Source organism: Myotis davidii, unplaced genomic scaffold (genome assembly GCF_000327345.1).
Source record: "Myotis davidii unplaced genomic scaffold, ASM32734v1 scaffold960, whole genome shotgun sequence".
Taxonomy (NCBI): Eukaryota; Metazoa; Chordata; class Mammalia; order Chiroptera; family Vespertilionidae; genus Myotis; species Myotis davidii.
The window spans coordinates 1,972,750-1,990,322 of record NW_006293003.1 but is presented as its reverse complement, the minus strand read 5'-3'; the positions used below and the strand labels follow the sequence as shown (position 1 = coordinate 1,990,322).

At 55.8% G+C, this 17,573-nt stretch overlaps 1 protein-coding gene across 2 annotated transcripts in view; it reads left to right on the top strand.

The window, feature by feature from the left end:
* The window catches only part of STX18 (syntaxin 18), a 65,946-nt gene that overhangs the window by 45,667 nt on the left and 2,706 nt on the right, over positions 1-17,573 (top strand). For both annotated transcript variants that reach the window (XM_006766574.2, XM_015565787.1), the window contains exons 2-9: positions 1,284-1,351; positions 5,595-5,710; positions 6,735-6,812; positions 6,969-7,035; positions 13,145-13,260; positions 15,535-15,623; positions 16,406-16,464; positions 17,255-17,324. In XM_006766574.2, coding sequence (XP_006766637.1) covers positions 1,284-1,351; positions 5,595-5,710; positions 6,735-6,812; positions 6,969-7,035; positions 13,145-13,260; positions 15,535-15,623; positions 16,406-16,464; positions 17,255-17,324 — 663 coding nt within the window. The remainder of the gene's footprint in view (positions 1-1,283; positions 1,352-5,594; positions 5,711-6,734; positions 6,813-6,968; positions 7,036-13,144; positions 13,261-15,534; positions 15,624-16,405; positions 16,465-17,254; positions 17,325-17,573) is intronic.

Below are 17,573 nucleotides of genomic sequence, written 5' to 3'. Positions count from 1 at the left end.
ATTTTATAGAAAGTTGCCATTACAGAGCATAAGACATTGGGATCACATATGTTATACTTTAAGTGAAGCCTCTTGCAGTTATGTTTTTGAGATACCCCTGGGGCCTTCTGGTTCCTGGCACACACACCCCCATGCACCATTCCCCCTAGACTAGACCTAGCTAAAGAGGGCGGTGGCAGCTGGATCTCGCCTATGGAGTAGATTCCTTTAAAACTTTCCTTGGACCTTTTAAAGCTTTTTATGGAAAACTTTTTGACTCCTAAAAATCCTGTTTTGGATAATTAGGCCTAAGTAGGTGTGCTATGGACGGAATGTGTGTGTCCCCAAAATTCATATGTTGGAGTCCGAACCCCCAACATGATGGTATTTGAAGATGGGGTCTTTGGGGGTGATTAGTTCACAGGGTGGAGCCCCACGAATGGGATTGGTGCCCTTTCAGAAGAGCCGTGAGAGAGGGGGTCTCTCTCTCCACCGTGTCAGGGTTCAGCAAGAAGGCAGCGTGCGCAAACCACACTATGATGGTCTCTGGAGCAGACACCGAATCTGCCAGCACCTTGATCGTGGCCTTCCAGCCCCAGAGCCGTGAGAAATAAATGTCTGTTGTTTAAGGCCCTGGCCTATAGTATTTTGTTACAGCAGCCCAGGCTGACTTAGACATGGTGTATTAGAGTCTCATTGCTGCCATAACAAATTACCACCAACTCAGTGGTTTAGAGCAACACACTTATTATCTTCCTTCCTTGTTTTACTGTTTTTTCATTCATAGCTCCATGCACAGTACTTGACACATGGTAGGTGCTTCAGAGTCGGTTTCTTTGCTGAAACCGGCCGTCACAATGGAATCCTCTGCTGTGTGTTCTGTTCATCCTGGTGGGGCCGTGGGGGCCGGGGGCCGGCTGTGCAGGGATAAACCGGGCCCTGAACCTGTCACTGCTGCTGGGCAAGGGCCCTTTTCCAAACGGGAGAGCTCTGCCTTACGGTCCGTTTAGATAAAGAGAGAAAAGGGGATTGGCCCTCATTGGCATATGCTGTGCAGATACCAGACATGCATTATCCCGTGTGACCTCCAAGTTCCTCAGAGACCACAACAGTCACGGGAAGAAAGAGCCAGTAAAGAGAGAGCAAGGCGAGCAGTGTCCGTGGGTATACACACGTCCCAAACCAAAGCTGTCCAGTTTGCAGTTTCAGAATCTTTCTACAACCGCGTTCCATTCTCTGTTAATGTTACATGTGAGCATAACGCCCATCTAGCTATATAAACATTTTCTTGTGTTTTATTTTAGATTTCACACATCGGCAAACTGAGAGATTTTCTTCTGGAACACAGGAAAGACTACATCAATGCTCACAGGTAAGTGCATACCTTTTCCTGTGGCTTTGCTGACTGTTCTTTTCCATACTGACATCCTGACCTTTTACTTGGGGACTCCGGGGCGTAATGGGGAAGATCAGTTTGGCAGGGCGCCTACCGGGCACAGGGCTGCTGAGTCCCGATACCCCCACAGCAACATGTCCTGTTCTCATAGCCCAGGTGGTGGCGTCTCTGTGTGCACCTCACTGCTGGGAACTCAGGTGAGGGGACAGAGCGTCTCACTCAGGAAGAATGTGGAAATGCCGTGGAGATGAGCGCTTGCAGGGGGGAGGGGGAGTGCTGTGGTTAGGTTGATGTTCTTAAAAGATAAAGCATTTCGATGGAGCCTCCAGATCGGCGGTTCTCAACCTGTGGGTCGCGACCCCTTTGGGGGTCGAATGACCCTTTCACAGGGGTCGCCTAAGACCATCGGAAAACACATATATAATTACATATTGTTTTGTGATTAATCACTATGCTTTAATTATGTTCAATTTGTAACAATGAAATTGGGGGTCACCACAACATGAGGAACTGTATTAAAGGGTCGCGGCATTAGGAAGGTTGAGAACCACTGCTCTAGAGACAGTCTCTGGAGCAGGTGGCAGCTCTTGCAGACCGAGCGCAGGCAGGGTGCAGGTCCTGGCAGCGAGGTGCAGGTCCTCGTGGCGGGGTGCAGGTCCTTGTAGTGGGGTGCAGGTCCTCATGGCAGGGTGCAGGTCCTGGCAGCGAGGTGCAGGTCCTCGTGGCGGGGTGCAGGTCCTTGTAGTGGGGTGCAGGTCCTCATGGCAGGGTGCAGGTCCTGGCTCCTGCCCTCCGCCCTCCGTGTGCCTGGGCGTGTACACCAGGCAGTTGTGTGGGTAATGGACGTTGGATTGGACCTGGGAGATGACAGAATCAGGAGCATCTCGGGAGGGTTTCATCTCCGTGAGACGAGGGGATTGGCCCCAGAACCCCTCCTCGCACGGGGCCGGAGAATGGAAAGGAAACCCGCTTGTCAGTGTGCCCAGGGGGGACGTTTTGTATAACCGCTTTACCCGAGAACAGATTAACCCCGGGCGGATTTTAAGTAACCCTTGCCACTTTGTCACTGAAATAGACAACTTTATACATTTAAGTGTATTCCATTTGAATAACTAAAAATATACTAAAGTTATTGCCCTAATTCCTAGGACCAAGAAGACAGTATTTTTAAGTTCTTAGTTCAAATAGTCAGTGAACACTAGATGGCAGTGTAAGCTGTTTCTAAAGGTGTGTTTGTATAGCAAGTACTAATCTTATGGTCCATAAAATGGAAGCTACAGTTACTTTGGGGAACTTAACCACACGATGTAAACCTTCACTGCCCAGCTCGTCCGTGGGCATCCATTGTTAACTTCCCTCGGCCGTGAAAAGGCTTCCGGCTGCGTGACGGCTGTAAACGATGGTTTAGTTCAAGCCACCCCCTCATCAGCCTACAGACCAGTGGTTCTCAACCTTGGCTGCACATTAGAATCACCTGGGAATCTTTTTAAAATCCTGGTTCCTGGGCCTCATCCTCCGGAAATTCTGTTTCTTTGTTATGGGGTGGGGCCACAACATGAGTAACAAAGAAACAGAATTTCCGGAGGATGAGGCCCAGAAATCAGGATTTTAAAGAGATTCCAGGTGATGCTAATGTGCAGCCAAGGCTGAGAACCACCCCTATAGACCCAGTGTTTCCTCAGCCAGGCTCAGCCTCTGCCCTGCGGCCACGTCCAGCCCACTGCCTGTGTTTGAACAGCCGTGAGCTAAGAATAGTTTTCACGTTTTTAAACGGCTGGGGAAGAACAATAAACTTCTCCACATATGAAAATTCTGTGAAATTCTGATTTCAGGGCCCGTTAATAACGTATCAGAGCAGCACCGTGCCCGCTCGTGTGTGCATTTCTGTGACGGCCGAGTGGAGCGCTGGGGCAGGCACACGGCCCTCAGTGGAACGTGTTTATGTCAGACCCTTTCAGAAAACGTCTGCGGAGCCCCGCTCGAAATACTCAGGGTGATGCTCACTCAGCAGCTGGTGAGGAGACTCAATAAGACAGTGCCGTTGAGATTTGGTGCAGAAAGAAAAAGCAGCGGTTCAATGAAGGGCTGCTGTGTCAGGGCGCTGCCCTGATTATAGCGTGCCACCGCGGCAGTTCTCTCGCACAGCTCAGCCCCCACGCGTGCCTGTGTTCCCAGACCGCCAGGCCAGGTCACGCCAAGGCCTTTCTCGGACGCCCTCCGGAGAGCGGGCACTGCCTGAGCCGTCCCCGTGCCAGCCTCAGTGGCGGCGGACGCTGGGCCTTCCTGGCTGTGCACTGTGGCTCCTGAGCATTCCTAGTCTTGACCAGTCCCTCACCATTCCTGGTCACAACCGGTCGTCGCCAGCTCATGTGCTCTGAGTTCCATTCCTGACCTGTTTCAGTCCCTTTGAAAGAGCGAGGGCTTCGGGCCAGGCACACCTAGGAGCTGGCGTCAGCTCGCCGAGTGTTAACCGTGTGTGCGTGCAGCTCCCTTCACGGCTGTTCGCATCTTTGTAAAACCTGGACAGTTTTTCACAAGGATTGACTGTGAGTGTTCTTGGCACACGTCAGTCCCTTGGTGGATAGAAATGGAGTTGGAACCCCATTTGACCTGTGATGCAGTTGGGGTGATCACTGAAAAAAGAAAGCGCCTCTTCTCCTGCCAGACAGAGGGGGAGGGAGGGGGGAAAAGGTGGGAGGCAGGAGGCAGGCCAGCATGATGCCGTGGGTGTGGCACCGGTTCATCGCTAGTAAAATCCTGCTAGTAAAATCCCGGGTGGCAGGCAGGGCTGGGTCAGGGGGCGGTGGCCTTGATGCGGGCTCCTGAGTTAAACACTCACAGCCGGGGATGCCACTGAGCAGCCACGGCTCCTGGAGCTCAGAGAGCGGGCAGGTCCCACATGGGGCTGTGGATGCACGTGGGGCCACATTCCTGCCAGCCCCTCTGCCAGGTGGTCAGAGGGAGGGCAGGAGGGAGGAGGCTGAGGGGGAGGCTGGGAGTCCTGGGCGACTCCTGCCCCAGAGCATGAGGACTAGGAAGGAAGCGTGGCCTCAATGCCCTAGATTCTCTCCAGACTGAGAGAGGCCGCCCTCCCTCCTCCCAGTCGGCGCTCCCGCCCAGAGCCTGACTGGGAGGCCTTTCTCTCTCCCTCCTGCCAGCGTCGTGCAGCCACGGCACTCCAGCAGCATTTGGATGGAGTATGATGGTGGAATTGAAAGAACATGTTTAGAAATATTGCGTTCAGACCCATAAGGCTCTGTTAGTTGGACATAATTAGGAAGCTGTAATTTTTTCCATAATGTAGAGCTCAGACTTTATTGACCCATTTAATTTTTTTAATAATGACATTTTACTAGAGCAGAACAGCATGCAACCTAGGTCGCCTCTGGCTGGGTCTTTTGAATGATTTCATTTAAAAATAAGTTCCCACTTCTGGTAGATGGACCATTTCTGCAATATCCTGGCAACAAGACAACACCACAGAGCGGGGGAGGGGGGCGGTGGTCTCTTGGTTTCTGCTGTTGTTACTAATAGAATAACCATACTGCTAATTTCCTATTTAAAAGGTTAACATAAAATGTGCCCTAAAGAAACATAACCTTTTAATTGAGTCATCAGTTTTATCAAATTAACCTTTAGGACATTTCCATTTCACTGATCTGAGGTTCCATTAAGTCAAAATACAGCAAAGGCGGATGTTAATCGAATGTTCTCAGAGTTAGTCATTTAGAGGTCTGCTCTGACCCCGGGTGAGGAAGTGAGCAGCTCTCTTTGTCCTTGTCTCTGACCCCGCTACCCCAACTGGGAGCAGGGAGCAAGCCTGAACCCGTACATGCCTGCAGACTGGGAATTGAACCTGTGACCCTTAGTGTGCGGCCGATGCTCTAACCGCTGAGTACACCACCAGGGCCAAAGCCACATTTTTAATGAGGGCTGCATGCTCCAGCCGGACAGCTCCCAGGCCTGCGTCCCTCTCTGCGCGGCTGCTCCAGCTTGGCCTGTGCAGGCGCTTTTTCTGTCTGATGCCTTCCAAGTGCGGGCTCCCCGCCCTGACCGTCCTCTCACCGCTGAGCCCGGCCGGTCCCTCCCCTCCTTCAGTCTCAGCATGGCTGTCACTCGGGCAGGGAAGCTTATTTCCCTCACGCCCACTGGGCGGCGTGACATGCCTATTTGCTGCTGCCCTTTAATTTTGCCCCCATGCCCCCCCCTCTCTCTTCAGCCATATCCTGTCTGAATATGGGAGGATGACAGACGCAGAGCGAGACCAGATAGACCAGGACGCACAGACGTTCATGAGGACCTGCTCAGAAGCAATTCAGCAGCTGAGGAATCAAGGTGAGGTGTTCTGGGGCTCAGACACAGCCGCGACCATCCTGGGATCCTCACGGCATCACCAGTTACAGCTCCCTCTGGGCACCTGTTTAGATTCAGGTTTTAAAGCTTCCAAATCCTTTTTTTTCTGATCAGTGTTTTAACGTAAGCAGATAAAAGTAATGAAAAGGCCGTAATCTAAGTTAAATAAACAGGACCTCTCCAAACAACTAAAAGCTGACTAAGGGGCCAGGGTCAGAGAAGATGTGTGTACGTGTGTGCGCATGCACCTGTGTGTGTGTGGCAGCCTTTAGCAATCACATAAGTCATGCTCCGTGCCCGTAAGGGTCTATGCTGACATAACCTAGAACAGTGGTTCTCAACCTTGGCTGCACATTAGAATCACCTGGGAATCTTTTTAAAATCCTGATTTCTGGGCCTCATTCCGGAGAGACCTAGAACATACACGGGAACCTAATAAAACCGGTAGCTAAGTGCCGAACCTTGTGACGGGCCCATTGACTCGGCCTTAGTCTCCCCGTGTAAAGTAAGCACAGCCATGGCTGCCTGTAGATGGCAATGTCAGCGACTAGCGGTGATGGGTGTCACGTGCGAGCAGGTGCTCAGCTCTCAGTACCTGGGGCTGACTTCCCGGAGTCCAGGGCTCGGGCTTCGGAGATGCAAGTTTGCAGGAGGAAGGCACCCTGTGGCCAGGAGTCCAGGGAGGGTTGACTCCATGTCGATGGGACCCGTTGAGTGGGGGGGTAGGGGGGGGCAGGCAGGACACACCGTCCCAGGCACTGGGAGTGTGTGGTCCGCTCTCAAGAAGTGGGCGCACCAAACACCATTCTTACGCGCTGCCAGACCGTCAGCTGTGTGACTGGTTTTTCTGCAGGCTCAGCTCTCATCTCGTAGAGCCTGACGCTCTTACTCTTTTAAAAAGGCCGCTGCCCACACGCTCTTGTTCTGCAGCTGGGTGTTAAATGCTTTGAGTGGGGGAACTCTGAGGAGGCGCGTGCCGAGACCTGAGTCTTGCTTTGTGTTGCAGCCCACAAGGAGACACACTCCCAGCAAGTGAGGGAGCACAGGAGCGCCATCCTGGACTTCACCCAGGACTACCTGAGAAGTACGGCCTTGTCCTAGCGTCACGGGGCGTGTCCGTGGATGAGATACGCGCTCAGCTTTGCTGGCGGAAGACCACAGCGTCTCATTGTATTTGATGAGCCCTTTGCCCGAGAAGCCCTTTTAATCAGTCTGTGTTCTGGTGCTTCCCCTGCAACAGGAGTTTGCAAACTGTACTCAGAACAAAGAGCCATCCGTGTGAAACGAGTGGTGGACAAGAAGAGGCTGTGAGTATTGTCTGGTGGGCCCTTCGTTACTTCGTTAGCAGCCGTGATGGTGATGATGGTGAGGCGCTCGGGCTCTGCGTGGCCGTGCGGAGTGCCTGCAGAGGCAGGGCAGTGCTCCCTGAGCCTCACGCTCACAGCAACCCCAGGAGGCGGAGCTGTTGTCTTGATATTACGGGTGGGAAGGCTGCAGCTCAGGAAGTTAGGTACCTCACCCCAAGGGTGCAGCCAGGCGGAGCAGAGGCCCTTGCACAGTTTGTGCCTCTACCCATCTTGTTGTCAGTTCCTGAGGGAAGAGCCGAGCACCACGGGCAATGTCCCCGCCAGGCCTCCTCAGGCATCTGCGCCATGCCCTGCCCGCCCCCCCCACGTGCCCCGCTCCAGCACGGACCCCGCTTAGGTGAGCACACAGAAGCTCCAGCAAGTATCCTCACAGCCAGGATGCAGGCAGGCCCGACCCCAGTCTCCCATGGCACCTGTCTGTCCCACGTCTGTCCTCCCTGGGGGCTGGGGGCCAGCCTCTAGAGCCCCGGCCTACATCCTGACGCACGTGGAGAGCTGAGTCCAGGCCTGACTCCTGGTCACGTCTAACTCGGGGGAGATTTTAGGGCGTTCTTTCAGAAGATACAGTACATAGTGTTTGGGGACAAATTTTCCTATCGTGTCGGGGTCCCGGCTCCACTCTCAGGCTTGGTGGCTCCTGGAAGGACTTACAGGACTTGGCGTGCAGCCTGCCCGGAGCTGAGTCATCACAGTGCGATGGTGCAGAGCCAGCTGCGAGGGGCAGGGGCACGCTCCAGAGTCCTCTCCAGGGGCCAGCAGGCGTGCCTGTGACCGCTCGTGTGAAGCGTGGATGCCAGGGGGCTCAGTAGAGACTCACCGCTCGGGGATGGTCGTGGAGGCTGGTCAGGTGGGCACCTGCTGCCTGGCCACAGGCCTCCACACAGTTCAGCACATCGAGCCTTATCAGTTGGGTCTGGGAGTCAAGTCCAGGTTCCCAGGCACCAGCCACGGGCCAGACTGCAAGTCGGCCGAGGTGAGCAGCCTCCGCCTGCTGTGGTGACGCTTCTGTACACGTGAGGCAGGTTTGGAACTGCAAATGCCAGCCCATCTGTGGGAGAGTGCGTGGATGTGCCGGGTTACCCGTCAGCAGGGACTGTAGTACACAGGCCCCGAGAGCACAGGCAGAGCGGAGCCAGAGGTGACGTCTCGGCCTCACGGAGCGCAGAGGCAGCTGGGCTGCTGCACAAGCATGGACAGTGAGCCAGCCTCGCAGGGCATGTCACGATGAGTGAGGCAGCACCACGTTCAGGGGGGATGGAGCTACCAAGAAGCATGGCCTGGTGCCTCGGAACCCCGGCTGCAGCCAGCCGCCTGTGTCCACATCCTGGCTCTCCACGTACACGCTGTGTGGCTGTGGGAAGGTCACTCAGCTTCCCCATGCCTACCTCTCCTATGTACATGGAAGCCTTCACCCTGCCCACCTGGTTGAGTTGTTGTGAGAACGAGTGAGTTGGTGTAGGTGGAACACTGGCACGAGCTGTCACTATGAGTTAATGTGCACTGTTATATACTGTTCAGCCTTTGTCATGGGTTAGGCAGTATGTTAATTACCTCCTTTAACCCTCACAACCACTCTGTTCGTATTAGCAGCCTGTGGGAGTGGAGGCTCGGAGAACCTGGGACACTGCCCAGCATCACAGCTGGACTGAGATCTGAGCCGCGGGTAGGCGGGCCGCTGGCAGTGGGCTTGGTGTTGGTGTTGAGAGCACAGTGTCTGGGGAAGTGATGGGGAAGGTGCGGTCAGGCAGTCTCCAGGCGTCTGGGAGGAGAGGGCGGCCCCTGGGGATGAGTGATTTACCATCGAGACGGCCTGGTCGCTGGCTCTCACCCCCCAGAGGGAGAGATTCCAGGCTCTGCTGCCTTGTGCCAGGCGGCCTGGCACTGAGACTTAACAAGCACCCAAATAAAGCAAGAGCAGGCTTTGCTGCTGCCTCTCGGTGGAAGTTTTCTCAAATTAAAGTCAGTGAGGTGGGAACTGTTCTCATTCGGACGTGAAGCACACCTTGTTTGCTGCCAGTTATCTGGCCTGTGCCACTTACTCTGAGCATACAGCCCTGAGGAGGCACCTGTGGCCCTCACGATGGTCCACCTCCTTAGCCCGTCCTCCCTCGCTCAGAAGGTGCTGCTGCCCTTCAGAAGAGTGCCCCCCTGTGAGGGCAGGCTCGGGGCGAAGGCCGCTTTCGTTGCTTGTTCTGTGCAGTCGCCGTGGACTGAGGTGTGTGCACTGCACAGGACGTGTTCACAGCTTACACCGCAGGGACCCACCCCAGAAGTGGGTGACCCCTGAGCTGGAGATGAGCCACGAGTACCTGTCAGTGTCACATTGCCATCATGATTCCTGTGCTTCCTCTTCATCTCTACAGTCTCGTAGCAGAGCCGTGACAGCCAGCTCATTGGTCTGGTCTGGTCCGTGCACCACGCTGAGTACACTGGCCTGACCGCCTCCTCGCACGCAGGATGCAATAGCTGAGCAGCGGGCGGGCGGCTGCGGGCAGGTGGCTGGGTAGGGTAGCGTGAGGCTCCCTGCTCCCGGGAGTGCTCGGTGCCTGTGGCTGGTGAGAAAAGCCACTTTGGAAATGATCGTGCCACCTCATTGCACGTCAGCCATGCCTTTTCCTCCCCAGAGCCGGTACGGGGCCATAAAAGCAGTGCCGTGCCCGGTGTGTGAATGACTTTTCCCTAATACCTGCATAGGGCTTTATTCCGGTCTGCAAGGAACTTCTCCCGCGTGTTTTCTTGTTTCAAACTGAAAAATCCATTTCTCATCCTCTTTTCTCTCTCCTGTTGTTTTGAAATGTTCACTTGAATCAGAGAGGGGACCCGGAGACAGACGTGGGCCAGGTGGGAACTGCCGATGGCGGTGAGGAAGGTTCTGCCTCCAGTTGGAGAAATTAACCTAAATAAATCACGGGCATAAGCTGGTGTTTCCGACAACCTTTTTTAAATGGCTTTTTTCAAATTGCCTCCACTAGATAATTTGTAGCTCCCCTGAGGGGTTCGCTAGGCGTTCTGTGTATAAGCAGATGTGTTTTTATCACTGAGGAGCAGGCACTGAACTTGGTCGGAGTCTGCCTGCCGCACTGCAGCCTTTGTTCACGTTCAGCTGGAGACGGGCCATGGCACACTCTGGACACGGCCTGGCAGGCAAAGGGAGCCCTTCGTGTAAAGTCAGTTAGCGTCGCCCTGTGAACAGTGCCGCCTGGCAGGTGGAGTGGGGCGGGGTGAGGGTGTCCCGCGAAGGGGGCTCCCAGAGCAGGTCAGAGTGGGCGCAAGCTGAGGAGCCAAGAGGAGGGCCTGCGCCCTGCGTGGGGAGGCTGGCAGTGAGGTGCGGCCAGGTGTGCTCAGAGGACTGACCACGTGTGAGCACTGTGAGGACCATGGAAGCCAGGTTTCTCACTCCCGGAGACCTGAAAGGCGCAAAGCCAGCAGGAACCCTGTGGTGTTGGATTAGAATGGAGGACTGAGATATAGAAATGAATATGGCTGTACGTGTATGTGCACAGGTATGCAGGTGCGTGCGTATGCTCCTAGCGCTGCCTCTGGGGGGCCGGGACAGTGACCCCAGTGGCAATAGCATGGGCAGCGCTCAGATCCTGGCTGTTCCATAGCTCTCAGCTTCCAGAACCTGGGCCCAGGAGAGATGACTGACTCAGGCAGGCTGAGTATAAGATGAGCCAGAGAGCAAGGGAGGGCTCAGAGAAGGGGCGTGTGAGGGCACCAGCCATTTGAAGAGGCTTCTCCTGGCCACATAGGGAAGGCCCGACTCACTCACAGCGAGGCTGTCCTACTGAGTGGCTGGCCCGTTGCTGTTTCCAGGCCATGGAGCAGAGAGGGCTGAAGACGGTCCAACCCCGGTGTTGGGGGGAGTCCCGGTTGAGTGCCGAGAGCGCTCCTGTGTTAGGACACACCAGGACTCACAGGCGAAGGGCGTCGGGGCCTGTCGCTTCCCATGGCCCTTGACCTGCAGCAGACTTTCTGTGACTTTTCTCAGTAGTAAGACTTTGTACAGCACTTACATTTGACATGGGGCCTTTTTTATCTACTATTTTGTCCAGTCTTTGCAACAGCTCTGAGTGATATGTGATTGGCAGCCGGTTTTTCGTGCACAGAGCGGTGGGAGGGGGAAGCCGGTTCTCTTCCCTGACCCCCTGGTGTGCACAGCCTGAGCCGAGGTCCGTGTCTGTGCTCAAGTAGTAAGACTTTGTACAGCACTTACATTTGACATGGGGCCTTTTTTATCTACTATTTTGTCCAGTCTTTGCAACAGCTCTGAGTGATATGTGATTGGCAGCCGGTTTTTCGTGCACAGAGCGGTGGGAGGGGGAAGCCGGTTCTCTTCCCTGACCCCCTGGTGTGCACAGCCTGAGCCGAGGTCCGTGTCTGTGCTCAGTGCTCCTGACCCTCCGGCTGCTCCAATGGCTCCTCACGGCCTTCTCTGCCCACAGGGGGGTCGCAGTGCGTCTGCAGCTCAGGGAGAGCTGGCATCTTTATGGTGTTTCCTTTTTCTACCCAAGAACGTCTGTTTTCTCATTTGTTGCAGTAGATTTTGTATCTCTTAAGAACATCTTTTAGTTTTTCACATATGGCTTTTAAATTTTTTTGTTAAGTAGTTAGTTTATGCTGCAGGGTTTTTTGGGTTTTTTAAATCTCTTATTGCTAGCTTTTTATTGTTTGTTTTGGCATTGCAAATGGAGAGTCTCTTTTTTTATATCTCCTAACTGTAAACAGGCACTTTTCCACAAACATCTAAGTCATTTCTTTTGTGACTATAAGCAGTGCTGTGATGAATATCCTGTAACTATATCTCTGTGCATGTTTGTGATACTTAGAATAGCAGATGGCATTTCCCAGAGGCCACTGCACCTAAACCTGCCCATCCCACACGCTCTTCTTAAGATGTGATGTTGTCGCTGCTTCCGAGGGAGGACAGGTGAGGGGCACAGCCTCCTCCGGCCTCCTCCTGGGCCAGCTTCCCGAGGTCACCTCCCGGCCCAGCACTTGCTCCCTGTGGCCGGGACAGGTCTCCTAACTTCCTCAGACCTTTGTTTCCCCCGCAAAAAGGTCATTAACATTGGTGCCTGCCTCCTGGGGTGGGTGGTATCACACTCACCCAGTGAAGGGCTCAGAGGATGCTCAGTGCACAGTAAGCCTCAGTAAACAGCTGGCACGGTGCCGTCCTCGGTGTCGTTACACGGCTGTTCCCTGCAGTCTCTGCCTGCTGCTGTGGGCTCGATCCCAGCCCTGTTTAGCGCTCTGCCTCGGATTTCCATCGCGCCGTGCGGTTCCAGTACAGCTACCACCAGGCTCGGTGTCTCACAACCAAAATTGTTTCTGTTCCTGGCCCTTTACTGACAGGTGTAAAGTGTCCACTCGTCCAACATGTATTTCTTAAGCGCTGAATGCCAGGCCCTCATCCGGGACCTGGATACACAGCAACAGGACTTAGAGACCCACCTGCTCTCAGAGCATGCGTGTTGGAGCGGGACAGGCCGTGAGCGGGGGCGGGTGCCGGGGAGTGGACGGAAGCCTGTGGGTAGGAAAGTGGGAGAAGGCCTCAGCGGGTGAGACGGACTGAGCCCAGCAGGTGGAACACAGCACAGCCGTGGAGGAGCCGGGGCAGTGCCGCTGCGGCTCCGGAGGCAGGTTGGTCCATCCAGCGGACGTTCAAAGATGACCTTATGTTTACGCTACTCTACGACGTTGCTCGTGTGTGTCATGTAACAGACATGTGTGTGTGGTGTATTCGGCGACACTGCATTGCTGCGCTTGTTGAACCGTGTTGCGTGTGGTGTCAGTATGGGGGCGGGTTCCTGTGTTTTTTGCTCCAGCACCTGCTGACCGCCCTCCCCTGCCCTCACCCTGCAGACCATGAGCAGGGCCTTGGAATAAGTTCCCCTGTTCCCCCTAGAGGGCGTCGGGGTGGTCCTTGGGCCGGAGGTGCAGCTCTGCTCTCAGGCGCAGAACAAGCATGTCGGCCGTGTGGCTCCCTCCTGTGGTCCAGATGGAGTGCTGTTGCCTAAGTGAATGCGATGGCGGCAATCCCTTTCAGAGCCAAGCTGGAGCCAGAAGCAACCGCAAAGACAAGGGAACCCCGTTCTTCTGAGGAAGTTTCCCTGGACCCTTCGCAGGACCCTGGAGAGAAGCCGGTCGCCGAGGAACATTCAGGTAACAGTCCGATTCACAGCCGTGCTTGCGCCCCTTCCAGTGACCTGTTGGCAAAAACACCACGCGGGAGAGCGGGCGCGCAGCCCGACAGGCGTGCTGTCTGCGTCCCGTAGAGCAGGGGGGACCGGAAGTGGCAGCCTTTCCCTGTCACAGCGGATCATACGGCCGCTCGGGGGACAGGTGGGAGGACCCCATCCCCGGGAGCTGGTGGGGCCCAGGAGGAAGGCTGACACTGCTGTGCCCAGGGGGTGGGACTGGGCTCCATGGGGAGGAGCCGTCCAGATCTCTGCTCAAGGGGCTGGCGTGTCAGTCGTGTCAGTCACAGGAAGGGGGTGCTGTGCGCTGCTCCCGTGACCTGGGGCACAGTCAGCAGTGGCCTGCGTGGAGCTGACCTCCAGCCTCAGGGTGGAGCAGCACGAGGGGTGGGGGAAGCCTCAATTTTGAGGCGCCGCCCTGTTTGCTAGGGCAGAGGGAGCGCATGACTAATATCAGAGGGAAGAAAGCACGGGGGGCCAGTGAGGCACACGATGGTCAGAGGGTGGGATTAGGCCGGGAAGGGGTGAGGCCGGGGCCTGGCCTGTCTGCTGGCATTGGGCCACCAGGAGGTCTGGCTGATGCCCACGGCAGGCGGGCAGCATGGCCCAGGGCCCAGGGGAGCCTGGTCTGAGCGGGAGCTCCCTGAACACGCTGGCCGGTCCCGCTCAGAGCTGGCTCTCGCTGGCTTCCGTGTTCCTCATTTTGTGTTCTTATCCTTTAAAGTATAGAAGTAAAAGCTCGACATGGATATGGTAATGAGGTCAAGCAGGGGACCGCGGGCCCTGGGGACAGGTGGGATGAGGGAAATCACAGGTGTTCTTACCTGAAGATGTCATCTCAGAAAACACACGTCCGCTTCCAAAGCTGCTTTCAGCCTGGCTTCTATAAACGTCTCTTATATGTAAATTGTGTAGGTATTTTACTTGTATATTATATACAATTATCTACACGTGTGCCTTACCAATATGATAGCAGTTCTGGCAGAAACAGCCATGCAGCCATTCTGTTAAACCGTGCACGAAGTCGCAGGCGGCGTGGGTTTCTGTGACGATGTAGCCCGAATACCCGCCTGTGCGCATGGTCGGCCCAGCCGGCTTCTCTGCTCTGTGCTGTCCCGTGCTCCGCTGCCTGCGGTCTGAGCAGCAGCTCTCCTTTGTCCATCTTGAGGGCTGAGATCAGCCTTCGGGTACTTGGCAGCCCCCAGAGGCACCACCGACACCAGACAGAGTCACCTCTGGGAGGAGAGACCCCATCGTGGTCTCCACCAAGGTGGCTCGGTCCCTTCCGTCCTCTCCCCCTCCCCCTCTCGTCCGCCGTGTAAAGTGCACAGGCCTCGGACTGGCCCTGGGCAGGCAGCCCTGCTAGGAGCCTGTGCTCAGTGCTTCGTGGAGGACACAGTTCTCCAGCACCCACGCCCAGGTCCGTGCTGAGCCCCGAGCCTGTGCGTGGGCCGGCACATGGTGCGTCATTCACGTGAGAAACAGCAGCGAGTGGTCAGGGCGGGGAGCTGTGGTGACGTGGGAGCGGGTCCTAGCGGTGGAACCCTGTGCAGCGATTTAAAGGCTGCGGCAGATCTCGGTGGACCCGCACAGGATGGTCTGCGAGGTACATGGTAAGTCATGGAAAGCGCGTTTTAGAGCAGTGTGTGACCACTGCGATCTTTTAGTAAAACAGACCACCACACGCAAAAGCATTCCCTCGTTCGGGGGGGGGGGGGGGGCAGGGAGTTGGTACCTGTTTGTGGATGTGCCTCGATAAAGTTTATAGGGCTGCATCAAAGCATAAGAGGGTCCTTCCGGGAGAGGAATGGGAGGAAGGGTGGTTTGTTCCTGTACTCTGTGTTCAGATGATTTTTTTACAAGAAAATGCCCATACATTCCACAGTCTTCAGAAAGCATAGGGAGGGGGTGTGTTTTGAAGTAAAATAGCATGGGAAGGCCGGTCCGGAGGAATGGCCATTGGTTCACAACCATCACTGAAATCAGTGCAGTACGCATAGGTGCCCTCCACACACAGGCGCGCGCGCACACGCACACATCAACACACGTGCACACGCATACCTACGCGCGCGCACACACACACGGGTCTAAACACCGTCCAGGAGCCCGGCTGCCGGGCCTGACTGTTGGCCGGCAGGTGACTGAAGATGGACGCCCGTGAGCTCCCTCCCTGGTTTCCATGTCTGCATCCTGCAGCCCGTTCTAAAATGAACATTTGTCTTCTGTTTATTTTTAACAGAAAAGATTCCAGCTGAAGCGCAGCCCGAGTTGGGAAGCTGGGGAGATGGCAAAGGCGAAGACGAGCTATCCCCAGAGGAGATACAGATGGTAACACTGTTCTTTCTGCGCGCGCAGTTTCAGCCCGTTTGCAAGTCTTATTCAGTAGGAAGTCGTCCTGCACGCCCTTGCCCTGTACACCAAGTTTTAAAAGTTACAGCTATTTTAGATACAACTTATCCACTAGATTTCCTAATTCTTGGTATGCTTTCTATGTATTTTAAATTTGCAGTCGCATACTTAAAGGAGAAATTGCCTTGGAATAATGTTAGATATCTTTTCAGCAGCAGTAAAATGTCTTCGAGACTAAATGGTGTTTTGTAGTTGGTGCTCTGGCGCCTCGTACTTGTGTGAATCGTTGGTGCTGTGGTAACGTGAAGAAAGCATATAATGACTGAACGATGCCAAGAGTAACATCTTTTAGTTCCCTGCCCTGTAGCTGCCAGTTTGCCAGCTGGGCGAGTTCCCAGAGAAAGTGCCGGAAGCCTTCCTGAGACCTGGTGTCAGTGGGTGCTGTCGGCAGCGCGGCCTTTGCCCGCTCGCCTGAGCCCGCCAGGCCTCACTGAGGGATGCCCTGCGCTCGGCTGGGGAGGCAGGTGTGGTTTTCAACCACAGCCTGACCGTGGCCGCCCTGGAGTGCGGGCCGCTGTCCAGACAGGCGCTGGCCCCTGGCAGACCTCTCCGGTCCTGTCCCCTGCGCCCAGGGGACGCTGCTCCCAGGTGGCCTCAGGAACCCAGGCTTCTGTGCAGGCCCTGCGGGGCACGTGTCTTTGGCTGCAGCGCTTTTGAGACCTGAGTGTGATCTCCTGTTTAATGTGTTTGTTTCCTTGCAGTTTGAACAAGAAAATCAGCGCCTCATCGGTGAGATGAACAGCCTGTTCGACGAAGTGAGGTATGTGTGCAGCTCCTGCTGGCTCGTGGCCTCACTATAGCTCCAGAACCCGGCCTTCTCCCTTCCTGTGGGCCTCCTGGTCCTTCCTCCCCGGCAGCTCCACCACGGCCCCGCTCTCCCTCACGTCCCCTCCTGCCCCTCAGCTGGTCTGGGAGGGGCCAGGAGCATCTCTGCTTTGCCCAGGCTGGAGCCCCGCTTCTGCCACAGCCTCTCGCCTCTTCCCCTGTCGCTGCTTGTGCTGGGACAGCGTCACCTCCAGTGCCCTGTCCGCTCAGCCCACCCCTGCTTCCCTGACACGGGGAGGGCGCCACCCCGGTAGGGTGCTCTCAGGCCAGAGGGGGTTCCCTTCCCGCAGGGAGTGGCCAACGTAAATACACCCTCCCCTGACCCCCGGATCAATAAGGGGCTCAACATCTTCTCACATTTTCTCCGACTCCCTCCATGTCACTGGGCACAGTCTAGGCGCAGGCCTGACAGGCTTGGCTTTTTGTAACTGGACGCAGCCACATGCTCCTGGCCCCACCCTCTGGCCCAGAGGCAGGGCACATGGATCCGCTTACGCGGAGGGCGATTTCCCACAGTCCGACGCACCCCACCGGGCTGCAGACATTCAGGGAACTGCCCGCCCCTTCCCCAGCCCAGCGTGGTAACCCCTCCCCTCTCACCGGTGACAGAGTGTCCCCCTCCTCTCACACATCTTCACCCGGAAGAGATTTCTTTGGAACTGTGTGACCTTCCTGTGAAGATGGCTAAGCACTAATAGTGAATCTGTGATCTCTTTTTAATGAAGGCAAATTGAAGGGAAAGTGGTTGAAATTTCCAGACTCCAGGAGATCTTCACAGAGAAGGTTTTACAGCAGGTAAGAGGACAGCTGTTTCAGGGAAGAGAGGAAGGTCCTGGGCGCTCGGGGCACCGCCGAAGGGGTCTGTCTGGGGCTGTGCCCGCGGCCAGGCACTGCTGAGGGTGCATTCGCGGCGGAGCTCCCGGCCACGGCCTCTTGGTCTCGGGCAGCTCTCCACGTGGACCCTGCCGGCCAGGCCCGGGCCACGGGGCCGGGAGGGAGGTGCAGGGGCCTCGGCTCCGCAGGCCCTCAGCCGGCAGGGCCGCC